This window comes from Gopherus evgoodei, chromosome 6, assembly GCF_007399415.2.
Source record: "Gopherus evgoodei ecotype Sinaloan lineage chromosome 6, rGopEvg1_v1.p, whole genome shotgun sequence".
Classification (NCBI taxonomy): domain Eukaryota; kingdom Metazoa; phylum Chordata; order Testudines; family Testudinidae; genus Gopherus; species Gopherus evgoodei.
The window spans coordinates 53,549,207-53,561,470 of NC_044327.1; the positions used below are offsets into that span (position 1 = coordinate 53,549,207).

The 12,264-nt window shown below is 44.2% G+C and overlaps 1 protein-coding gene across 2 annotated transcripts in view; it reads right to left on the reverse strand.

The window, feature by feature from the left end:
- SPTLC1 (serine palmitoyltransferase long chain base subunit 1) overlaps positions 1 to 12,264 on the reverse strand; it is a 55,275-nt gene that overhangs the window by 13,552 nt on the left and 29,459 nt on the right. For both annotated transcript variants that reach the window (XM_030566355.1, XM_030566354.1), the window contains 2 exons: positions 3,724 to 3,813; positions 2,411 to 2,518 (listed from right to left, as the gene is read on the reverse strand). In XM_030566355.1, the coding sequence (XP_030422215.1) occupies positions 2,411 to 2,518; positions 3,724 to 3,813 (198 nt within the window). The remainder of the gene's footprint in view (positions 1 to 2,410; positions 2,519 to 3,723; positions 3,814 to 12,264) is intronic.

Sequence of the window (12,264 nt, forward strand, 5' to 3'; positions counted from 1 at the left end):
CCCACTGAACCCCACACCCAGACCCTCCTGCCAAGCCCTATCTACCCTCACCCCCTGCTGAGCCCAACCACTATAACCTGAATCCTCTGCAGAGTCCCATTACCCCTGCACCCAGAACCCCGAGTCCATGCATCCTAATCTCCCACTGAGCTGCCCACACCCAGATTGCCCCACACAGAAACCTCTCACCTCACACCTGGATCCCCTCGACACTAAGCCCCTCCACACTTGGATCCTGCTGGCTGAGCCTGCCCATACATGACTGGTGCACCTGGCACAGAGGGGCAGGGCCCCCAAGTGTTTCTGGGGCAGGCCCAGCCCTTGTACTGCCAGGGTCAGATGCAGCCTCACTGCCGAGTCCCTGTACTGGGGGAGGTGACCTCAGTGCAGCAAGTGGCCTGTGCTCCCCACTGCCATGCTGGAGCCACATTTATTTATTGACAAATAAAATTTGCAGAACTTTAAAATATTAGGCGCATCATTTTTTATTTTTTGGCACATAATTCCTCAGGAGTATTTAAGTACATAATTAACTGGAGTTGGCTTTGGATCCTAGAAATACCTAATTGTCCCATTAACTCATCGGTTGCAAACAAGTTCTCTTTTTGTGAGGTGTGCAATGCAGCACATAGAAAGAAATGGCCTTTACCACTAAAGAGCTTTAATTCTAAATAGACAAGACAGACAAAGACTGAGGATGGGCAAAGGGATTTTACAACAAGCCAAGAAATCAAATGATGCTTGGCAAACATCTTGGTAGTCCCACTTGCACTTTTGTTTCTTCAAATTCATTTTTTGTTTTGTTCCAAATATATTATGTGGGTTGGAGGAGTTAGGGCAAATTGAGCAGGAAACAAAGGCAGGAGAAGTGGAGAAGAGATGAGAGCATGGAAGGCAGAGAGTGCAATGCTGGCAGAGGAGGGAGAGATCAGCAGAGAAGAAAGGATGCCAGAGGTCAGATAGAAGGAGACAGAATTTGACATTACTAATGTTCAGAAGGTCGTGAAAGTCGCTTCTGCTGAGGAACCACTGCCTCCAATGTGTACATTTCTTCCTTCTCCAGCCCATGGCGGGTGAAGAAAAGGGCCTCTTGTGGGATCACTATACAGGTCATGCCAAACCAATGTTCCCAAGCATAGGGAACCTGCTGAATCTGTGAGCACCAGGAAGTCCTACCACAATGAGAAGGGCTATGGCTAAAACTTATCTATAGAAAGTCTGACTCCATATGCCAACCACTCTGTGCCCCACCGAAGGAGAGTGAGGAATGGGGGAACAGCACATGGAGAGGGACTTTTGGGACCTTCCCCACCAGAATAATTTTTGTGTTAATGTAAAATTTTGAGTTTGTGGTGGTGTAGGTACAGGGAGCAAAAAAAAAAAAAAAAAAAGTGCCTGGGCCCAATTTATAAACTGAATGGACTTAATTTATCTTGGAAAAAAAAATAGCAAGTATTTTTAGAGACTAAATTCAGTGAGCTGTCAAATAGAGAGACATAAATTATGCTTTCAGTGAAAAGTGAAATGCAACCTGAACTGTGGAGACACCTCCATAGTACCTTTCACTTTAGCTGTAAGATATCCTCTTTCAAGTCCATGTCTTGGTGTACTAAGTGTGCCATGCCTGAGTACAGGCTAAAACAGAGATATTGGTATCTAAACACAGTATGATACAAATGTCTTTGGAGAAGCTACAATAAGTTCTGCTCATCTGTAGCATAGTGATATTTAATATTCATGCACTTTAAAAACATTCTTTCATGTAAGCAGGATTGATTTTTAAACAGCATTTCTTTCCCACTTAACATTTTGTTTAAGAGCAAAAGTATTTTACTGCATTTAAAATTAAGACTCATCTCTACTATCACACATGCAGGCTTACATTAGTATGTAAACTAAAGAGTCTGTTGCCACATGTGTGAGAGCAGAGTATTGGACTAAAGACTCCCCAGTGCCAAATGTATTCCATTTCCAACCCCAAGAACAATATCCTCATAGGACAAAAATAGCATATCACATTATTTCTCCCCTCCATTCTAACAAGAGATATAAATAAACCAGTTTTTTAAAAAGACTTTTCCTAAAAGTAGTTCATTCGTCAAAGTGAACGTTAATGGCAGATGATAAAAGAGGTCTTGTAAAGAGAAACAGTGCCAACTCCACCTACCCCCAATGTCGCTATTTAAACTCAAAAATTAAGTGGTTGTGTTTTCTAACAAAAAGATCAGCATAGTAATTGGATATCCAGATTGACTCTTACCATACACAGATGAACACTCTTATAATCTGTAGTACTGTCATTGCCAAAAATAAATAAAAAAAAAAACCAGTATCAGAACTTGCCCCAGTCTACAACTCTCGTGCCAACACAAAATAGTCTCAATGAAAGAAAAAAAAGCCTGGCACTTACATTTACTCCAAAGTGTTCCGTAACACCTCGTCCATATTCTCCAAGGACCCCAAAGGAAAGACTTTCCTCCAAAAAAATCCTCACTTTATATTTATATTTCAATTTTATCTGCAGATTTAACAGTAGAAATGATACACTCTAATATTACTGACATTTTACAAAGAAAAGTACAAGGTACATGTACAAAAGATTGAAAAAATCACATCAAAGATCCTATAAAGTATCCTAAATAACATAAGACTGTTAATCCCACTATAATACTCAGCCATTTTGTGTGTTTTAGAGTCCTGCACACCATTGCCACTGTTTAATGCTTAAAATAAGTATAGCAAATGTAAAAATGTCTACACAATCATTTATGAGACTTAACTTGGATTTTCTTTTTAAGAAACAGGCTATAAAATACTTTAAAATATTACATAAGCTATTCACAGCATTCTCTCCATCATGATCAGGAACAGTGTTGTACACAAAATGTATTTTTAATAATTAAGATTGTACTCTCTGGAGTCAAGTGTACTGTTTTAATAAAAGAACTACGGGTCACCAAATGAAATTAAATTGACAGCAGGTTTAAAACAAATAAAAGGAAGTTCTTCTTCACACGGCACACAGTCAACTTGTGGAACTCCTTGCCTGAGGAGGTTGTGAAGGATAGGACTATAACAGCATTTAAAAGAGAACTGGATATATTCGTGGTGGTGAAGTCCATAAATGGCTATTAGCCACGACGAGTAAGGAATAACCTAGCCTCTGTTTGTCAGAGGATGGAGATGGATGGCAGGAGAGAGATCACTTGATCATTGCCTGTTGAGTTCACTCCTTGTGGGGCACCTGGCATCGGCCACTGTCGGGAGACAGGATACTGGGCTAGATGGACCTTCGGTCTGACTCGGTACAGCCGTTCTTATGTTTTCATTATTTAAGAGACCAGTCTCAATTTTTAAACTAAAACAAAAAAGTGATTTTAGTCTAAACCTGTTAAGCAGGTATACTCTGTAAAAAGAGATCATTGCTTTATGATAGGATATGTGTATTACAGAACTGCAAAATTCGGAACCTGATTATGAATACCTCAGAAATGTCAATTACAATAATCCACTTTGCAGCTAACACAAAAAGGGATATAATATTCTACTATATTTTAGAAATGTTATCATGAAGAAGGGAAGGTATAAGGTTTCAAGCAAAGCATTCATTGCCTTTGGCATTTCCTTACTTTTAAGGTTCAAAGATGCAATATTAATATTTAATTAGTAATGTGTGTACATAAAACACACAGCTTAAAACAAAACAAAACTGAAACCACTTACCAATTCTGGAAGAGGACAAATATCTCCAGTATTCATATATAGCCCTTCCACCAGAATAAACCTTCGAGTTACACGGGCCTTACGAGGATTCTTCAGAGAAAATGTATGTTTCAGTATGTATGAAGTGTTCAACAACAAAAAATACAAACTTCTATTAAGATAACTATTTTGGGGGGGGGGGGGGAACAAAAACAACTTTTATATCCTAGTTGGAACTTAGCATTTCTGCTCTTATAACCATATTAAGTGTCTTACAGTTGGCTGACTATTTGGCTTTATTATTTTTAAAGTTGCCATATTTAAGATTCTGTGCCATTGTGTAACAAATCAGGGACTGAACACCACCAATTCAGCTAAATTGCACACTTACACTAAGGGAATAATATTCAGGACTGTATATTTTAAGACCAGGTCTCTATTACAGACAGTAGAAATGCTCCCTTAGCTGTCAGTGTTCAGGGTGTACTTCCCCTTTGTCACAAAAAGATAAGTGGAAACAGTGTAATTTAAAGACTTAAAGGCTTTTCAGCATAAGGTTACTACAGTCAGTTTCAACTCAACAGAATCCTGTTACAAGGGCTCTTTTATAAAATATCTCAAATATATTCTTATAGATAAGGCCAGAAGGGACCACTGTGATCATCTAGCCTGATGTCCTGAGTAACAAGGGCCCTGGAACTTCCCTGAATTAGTTCCTGTTTGAACTCTAAGAAAGATATCCATTCTTGATTTACAAATTTCCAGTGATGGAAGAATCCATCACAAAGCTCAGAGAATTGCTCCAATGGTAGACATATCCTCACTGTTAATAATATGGACCTTAAGTCGAGACTGGATTTGTATACCTTTATCTGCCAGACTGAAGAGCCCTCTTATCAAAATTCTGTTCCCTATGTAGTACAGTAAAAGCTGTGTTGGCTGCAGGTTGGGGAACGGGCTCAGGGCAGGAGCTGGGGCATGGGGAGGAGTTTCAGGGTGTCGGATCTGGGGGTGGGACACTTACCTTGAATGGCTCCCCACATGCGACAACATGTCCCAACTGCTCCTAGGTGGAGGCGCAGCAGCACACAGAGCTGCCTGCTTTGCCTCCGCATAGGAGCAGAGGGACAGGTTGCTGCTTGCAAGGAGCTGCATGAGATGAGTGCCTCCTGGATCTGGCTCCTCACATCCCCTCCCACGCCCCAACTCCCTGCCCAGAGCCCCCGTCCCACACCTAAATTCCCTCCCAGAGCCCATGCCCCACACTCTCTCCCATGTCCCAACCCCCAGCCCTCACCCAAACTCCCTCCCAGAGACCGTGCCCTACACCCAAACTCCCTCCCTCTTAGTTAACCGGCATTCTTCACTTACCAGGACCCCCCATTTCCCCAACATACCAGATAAAAAACACTTTTACTGTACTTATAGACCAATCAAGTTACCCCTTAAATTTCTCTTTGATAAGCTAAACAGATCAAGCTCCTTGAGTCTTGCCTATAAGGCACGTCTTCCAATTCTTTAATCATTTTCCTGGCCCTTTTCTGAATCCTTTTCAATTTATTCACATTCTTCTAGAAGTGTATACATCAGAAGGAGACAGTATTCCAGTATTGTTGACACCAGTGCCAAAAGCAGAAGCTACATATCCTCTTTACTCCTACTCATGACTCCTCTATTTAAATATCCAAGGTTTGCATTAGCCCTTTTGGCCACAGCATCATATTGGAAACCAGCATTTAGCTGATTATCCACGATGACCCTCAAGTCTTTTCAGTGTCACTGTTTCTCAGGATAAAATCACTCATCCTAGAAGCACGGCCTGCATTCTTTTTTCCTAGATGTACAATGTTATATTTGGCTCTATTGAAACAGACTGTTTGCTTGGGTTCAGCTTACTAAGTGATCCATGTTGCCTCTGTATCAATGACCTGTCCTCTTCATTACTTATTACTCCCCCAATCTAGGTATCATCTGCAAACTATCACTCAAAGCTATATTTTTTTCCAGATTATTGATAAAAACATTACATAGCAAAGGGCCAAGAACTGATTCTTGTGGTATCTGACATCCTTACTCAATGATTTCCCATTTATAGTTACATGCTGACACCTATCAGACATTTTTAAATCAATTTTGTGTGTGTCATAAACAGATAGCTAAGGGTTAATGTCTCTTTCACCTGAAGCACCTGACCAGAGGACCAATCAGGAAACCGGATTTTTTCAACTTTGGGTGGAGGGAATTTTGTGTCTGGGGTCTTTGTTTTCTGGCTGCCTGCTTTCTCTGAGCTTTGGAGAAGTAGTTCTGTTTTCTAATCTTCTGGTTCTAAGTGTAAGGACAAAGAGATCAGATAGTAAGTTATATGGTTTCTTTTCTTTGGTATTTGCATGAATATAAGTGCTGGAGTGCTTTGATTTGTATTCTTTTTGAATAAGGCTGTTTATTCAATATTCTTTTAAGCAATCGACCCTGTATTCGTCATCTTAATACAGAGAGACCATTTGTATGTATTTTTCTTTCTTTTTATATAAAGCTTTCTTTTAAGACCTGTTGGAGTTTTTCTTTACTTCAGGGAAATTGAGTCTGTACTCACCAGGGAATTGGTGGGAGGAAGAAATCAGGGGAGATCTGTGTGTGTTGAAGTGGCTAGCCTGATTTTGCATTCCCTCTGGGTGAAGAGGAAAGTACTTTTTGTTCCAGGACTGGGAACAGAGAGGGGGAGTCACTCTGTTTGGATTCACAGAGCTTGTGTTTGTGTATCTCTCCAGGAGCACCTGGAGGGGGGAAGGGAAAAAGGATTATTTCCCTTTGTTGTGAGACTCAAGGGATTTGGGTCTTGGGGTCCCCAGGGAAGGTTTTTCAGGGGGACCAGAGTGCCCCAAAACACTCTAATTTTTTGGGTGGTGGCAGCAAGTACCAGGTCCAAGCTGGTAGCTAAGCTTGGAGGTTTTCATGCTAACCCCCATATTTTGGACGCTAAGGTCCAGATCTGGGAATAAGGTTATGATATGGTGTAGCATTGGTGGGATATAGACAGAATCCAGAAGCCAGTAGGAATATTATATTTTTCTTTTCTCTGCTAAGGGCTTTTTAGCAGAGAGAAACAGTTTGGTTTTAAAAGGGAACCAGAGAGAATTTTTTTTTTCTCTGCTCTCTCTGGCAGTTTGTGGCTTGCATGTTAAGCAAGAAGCCATTACCAGACTATTAACAGTCTTTTGTCACACAATAGCACTCCCATTGAGAGTCATACCAGCACTATATAAATGCAAATAAAGTGGTTTTTCAGGTTTACTTAACATTGAAGATTAGCTAAAGGCACTGTTGCTAGGCAGACTTCAGGAGGCAACAGAGCCTGCGGTTCAGAAGAGAAACACCGAAGGGCACCCCAACACAAGAAAACAGGAACCATGTCTACCAAGACAAAAATGGAGGCTGAAGAGCACTTCAAGGAAGCTGAACACAGGCGAGAGATGGAAAAACACAAACAGGAACTAGAAATAAAACAAAAAGAGATGGAGCTGAAAGAAAAGGAAGAAAGCATCAAACTGGCAGCCTTCCAAAGAGAACAGGCGGCCAAAGAGGCAGCACACAAAAGAAAACTAGAAGAAGAAGAGGTGGCCTACCGAAGGAAACAAGCAGAAGAAGAGTTGGTCCACCGCCGAGAAATGGAAAAAACAACAAAAAGAAATGAAAAAACAACAAAAAGAGAATGAAGAGAAGGAAAAACAGAGAAAACATGAACTGGACTTGGCAAAAGCTGGGCTGCATGTGCCAGCCAACCCTAACAACCCGGCGCCAATTATTGCTCCACAGCACAGGAAATTTCCCACCTACATGGCAGGTGATGACACCGAGGCCTTCTTGGAAAATTTTGAAAGAGCCTGTCTTGGGTACAGCATCCCCGAAGACCAGTACATGGTAGAATTAAGGCCACAACTCAGTGGACCTTTAGCAGAGGTGGCAGCTGAAATGCCTAAGCAGTAAATGAATGACTATAAACTTTTTCAAACCAAGGCCAGATACAGGATGGGGATAACCCCAGATCATGCCCGTCGGCGCTTTAGAACCCAAAAGTGGAAACCAGAGGTGTCATTTCCCAAACACGCCTACTACATTGCAAAAAACTATGAGGCCTGGATAACAGGAAACAACGTTCAAACCTTGGAAGAACTGAACCTCCTCATACAAATGGAGCAGTTCTTGGATGGTGTTCCTGAAGACATCACACGGTACATACAAGATGGAAAACCCAAAGATCTCGCTGAGGCGGGGGAGATTGGAGCCAAATGGATGGAACTGGCAGAAAGCAAGAAAGCTACTGTCAAGGGGAACGATTACCCCAGGGGGCACACAGACCATAAACCCTACAACCGAGGACAGCCAAAGACCCCACATACCACCCAAGTAAAGCCACAGATACCCTTCCACCTCACCAGTCTCCAGTAACTCACCTCGGCCCAGTGACCCATCAGATGGAAGATGCTTTAAGTGTAATGAACTGGGACATATCAAGGCCAACTGTCCCAAGAACACCATGCGAGTGCAATTCATTACACCACCATCACACCAAAGATCCCCAGGCCCGGATGCCTCTCAAATACCCTTGGAGCGAAGGGAAAATTTGAGAGTGGGCGGAAAGAAGGTTACTGCGTGGAGAGACACGGGGGCACAAGTGTCAGCTATCCACCAATCCTTCGTTGACCCCAAATTCATCAACCCAAAGGCCAAAGTGACAATTTACCCCTTCATGTCACAAGCTGTAGACTTGCCTACAGCTCAACTGCCTGTCCAGTACAAAGGCTGGTCAGGAATGGGGACTTTTGCAGTCTATGACAATTATCCTATCCCCATGCTACTGGGGGAAGACTTGGCCAACCAGGTGAGGCGGGCCAAGAGAGTGGGAATGGTTACACGTAGCCAAACCAGGCAAGCTTCCAGACCCATTCCTGTTCCTGAGCTGTCCACAGAGGCCCCGTCTGTGTTACCAGAGACCCAGAGAGAGGTAGTGGACCCGGATTCCATGCCTACCACTGAAACAGCCACAGCATCTCCAGTCCCAGGCCCGGAACTGGAACAGCAACCAGCACCAGCAAGTGCAACCACATCTTCAAACTCAAAGCCAGAGGACGACAGCGAGCCAAAACTGGCAGAAGCAACAGACAGCCATACCCAAAAGGCTCAGCCAGAGCCTGAAATAACCTCAGGTGCACCAGCGGAGAGCGGTTCACCAGCAACGGAAACAACCCCATCATCTACATCGCTTCCAGAGGGACCAAGCCCAAGTCCACAGTCTGAGGAAGAACTGGTGACCCCAGCCTCAAGGGAACAGTTCCAGGCTGAGCAGGAAGCGAATGACAGCCTTCAGAAAGCTTGGGCGGCGGCACGGAGCACCCCACCGCCTCTCAGCTCTTCTAATCGATCCCGGTTTGTTATAGACCACGGACTTTTATACAAGGAAATTCTTTCTGGTGGACACCGGGAAGAATGGCAGCCGCAAAAACAGTTGGTGGTTCCAACTAAGTACCGGGGGAAGCACTTAAGCTTAGCCCATGATCATCCCAGTGGCCATGCTGGGGTGAACAGAACCAAGGACCGATTGGGGAAGTCCTTCCACTGGGAGGGGATGGGCAAGGATGTTGCCAAGTATGTCCGGTCTTGTGAGGTATGCCAAAGAGTGGGAAAGCCTCAAGACCAGGTCAAGGCCCCTCTCCAGCCACTCCCCATAATTGAGGTCCCATTTCAGCGAGTAGCTGTGGATATTCTGGGCCCTTTCCCAAAAAAGACGCCCAGAGGAAAGCAGTACGTACTGACTTTAGTGGACTTTGCTACCCGATGACCAGAAGCAGTAGCTCTAGGCAACACCAGGGCTAACACTGTGTGCCTGGCCCTAACAGACATCTTTGCCAGGGTAGGTTGGCCCTCCGACATCCTTACAGATTCAGGGTCTAATTTCCTGGCAGGAACCATGGAAAAACTGTGGGAAACTCATGGGGTGAATCACTTGGTTGCCACCCCGTACCACCATCAAACCAATGGCCTGGTGGAAAGGTTCAATGGAACTTTGGGGGCCATGATACGAAAATTCATCAACGAATTCTCCAATAATTGGGACCTAGTGTTGCAGCAGTTGCTGTTTGCCTACAGGGCTGTACCACATCCCAGTTTAGGGTTTTCACCATTTGAACTTGTGTATGGTCACGAGGTTAAGGGGCCATTACAGTTGGTGAAGCAGCAATGGGAGGGGTTTACGCCTTCTCCAGGAACTAACATTCTGGACTTTGTAAGCAACCTACAAAGCACCCTCCAACACTCTTTAGCCCTTGCTAGAGAGAACCTAAAGGATGCTCAAGAAGAGCAAAAGGCCTGGTATGACAGACATGCCAGAGAACGTTCTTTCAGGGTAGGAGACCAGGTTATGGTCTTGAAGGCGCAACAGGCCCATAAGATGGAAGCATCATGGGAAGGGCCATTCACGGTCCAAGAGCGCCTGGGAACTGTAAACTACCTCATAGCATTTCCCAATTCCTCACTAAAGCCTAAAGTGTACCATGTTAATTCTCTCAAGCCTTTCTATTCCAGAGATTTACAGGTTTGTCAGTTTACAGTCCAGGGAGATGATGCTGAGTGGCCTGACGGTGTCTACTACGACGGGAAAAAAGACGGTGGCGTGGAAGAGGTGAACCTCTCAACCACCCTGGAACGTCTGCAGCGGCAACAAATTAAGGAGCTGTGCACTAGCTTCACCCCATTGTTCTCAGCCACCCCAGGACGGACTGAACGGGCATACCACTCCATTGATACAGGTAATGCTCACCCAATCAGAACCCCACCCTACCGGGTGTCTCCTCATGCCCAAGCTGCTATAGAACGGGAGATCCAGAACATGCTACAGATGGGTATAATCCGCTCATCTACCAGTGCATGGGCATCTCCAGTGGTTCTGGTACCCAAACCAGATGGGGAAATACGCTATTGCGTGGACTACCATAAGCTAAATGCGGTAACTCGTCCGGACAACTATCCAATGCCACGCACCGATGAGCTATTGAAGAAGTTGGGATGTGCCCAGTTCATCTCTACAATAGACTTAACCAAGGGGTACTGGCAAGTACCGCTAGATGAACCTGCCAAGGAGAGGTCAGCATTCGTCACCCATGCGGGGGTGTATGAATTCAATGTCCTTCCTTTCGGCCTTCGAAATGCACCCGCCACCTTCCAGAGGCTGGTAGATGGTCTACTAGCTGGACTGGGAGAATTTGCAGTTGCCTACCTCGATGATGTGGCCATTTTTTCAGACTCCTGGCCCGAACACCTACTACACCTGGAAAAGGTCTTTGAGCGCATCAGGCAGGCAGGACTAACTGTTAAGGCCAAAAAGTGTCAAATAGGCCAAACAGAGTGACTTACCTGGGGCACCAGGTGGGTCGAGGAACCATCAACCCCCTACAGGCCAAAGTGGATGCTATCCAAAAGTGGCCTGTCCCAAGGTCAAAGAAACAGGTCCAATCCTTCTTAGGCTTGGCCGGATACTACAGGCGATTTGTACCACACTACAGCCAAATCGCTGCCCCATTGACCGACCTGACAAAAAAAAACCCAGCCAAATGCAGTTAAGTGGACTGATGAGTGTCAAAAGGCCTTTACCCAACTTAAGGCAACGCTCATGTCTGACCCTGTGCTCAGGGCCCCGGACTTTGACAAGCCATTCCTAGTAACCACAGATGCATCTGAGCGTGGTATAGGAGCAGTGCTCATGCAGGAAGCAACAGATCACAACTTCCATCCTGTCGTGTTCCTCAGCAAGAAACTGTCTGAGAGGGAAAGTCACTGGTCAGTCAGTGAAAAGGAATGCTATGCCATTGTGTACGCCCTGGAAAAGCTACGCCCATATGTTTGGGGACGGCGGTTCCAACTACAAACTGACCATGCTGCGCTAAAGTGGCTTCATACTGCCAAGGGGAACAACAAGAAACTTCTTCGTTGGAGTTTAGCTCTCCAAGATTTTGATTTTAAAATTCAACACATCACAGGAGCTTCTAACAAAGTAGCTGATGCACTCTCCCGTGAGAGTTTCCCAGAATCCAGTAGTTAAAAAGTGTTCTTAAAATGTAAAAGTCTGTTGGTTATATACTTAGTAGTATATGTAAAGGTGCATGTGTTGTATTAATCTGTTTATTTTCAAGTTCTAGAAAGAAATCGCCGCCAGTGAGCTTCCCCACTGTCTGCAATTTGGGGGGCGTGTCATAAACAGATAGCTAAGGGTTAATGTCTCTTTCACCTGAAGCACCTGACCAGAGGACCAATCAGGAAACCGGATTTTTTCAACTTTGGGTGGAGGGAATTTTGTGTCTGGGGGTCTTTGTTTTCTGGCTGCCTGCTTTCTCTGAGCTTTGGAGAAGTAGTTCTGTTTTCTAATCTTCTGGTTCTAAGTGTAAGGACAAAGAGATCAGATAGTAAGTTATATGGTTTCTTTTCTTTGATATTTGCATGAATATAAGTGCTGGAGTGCTTTGATTTGTATTCTTTTTGAATAAGGCTGTTTATTCAATATTCTTTTAAGCA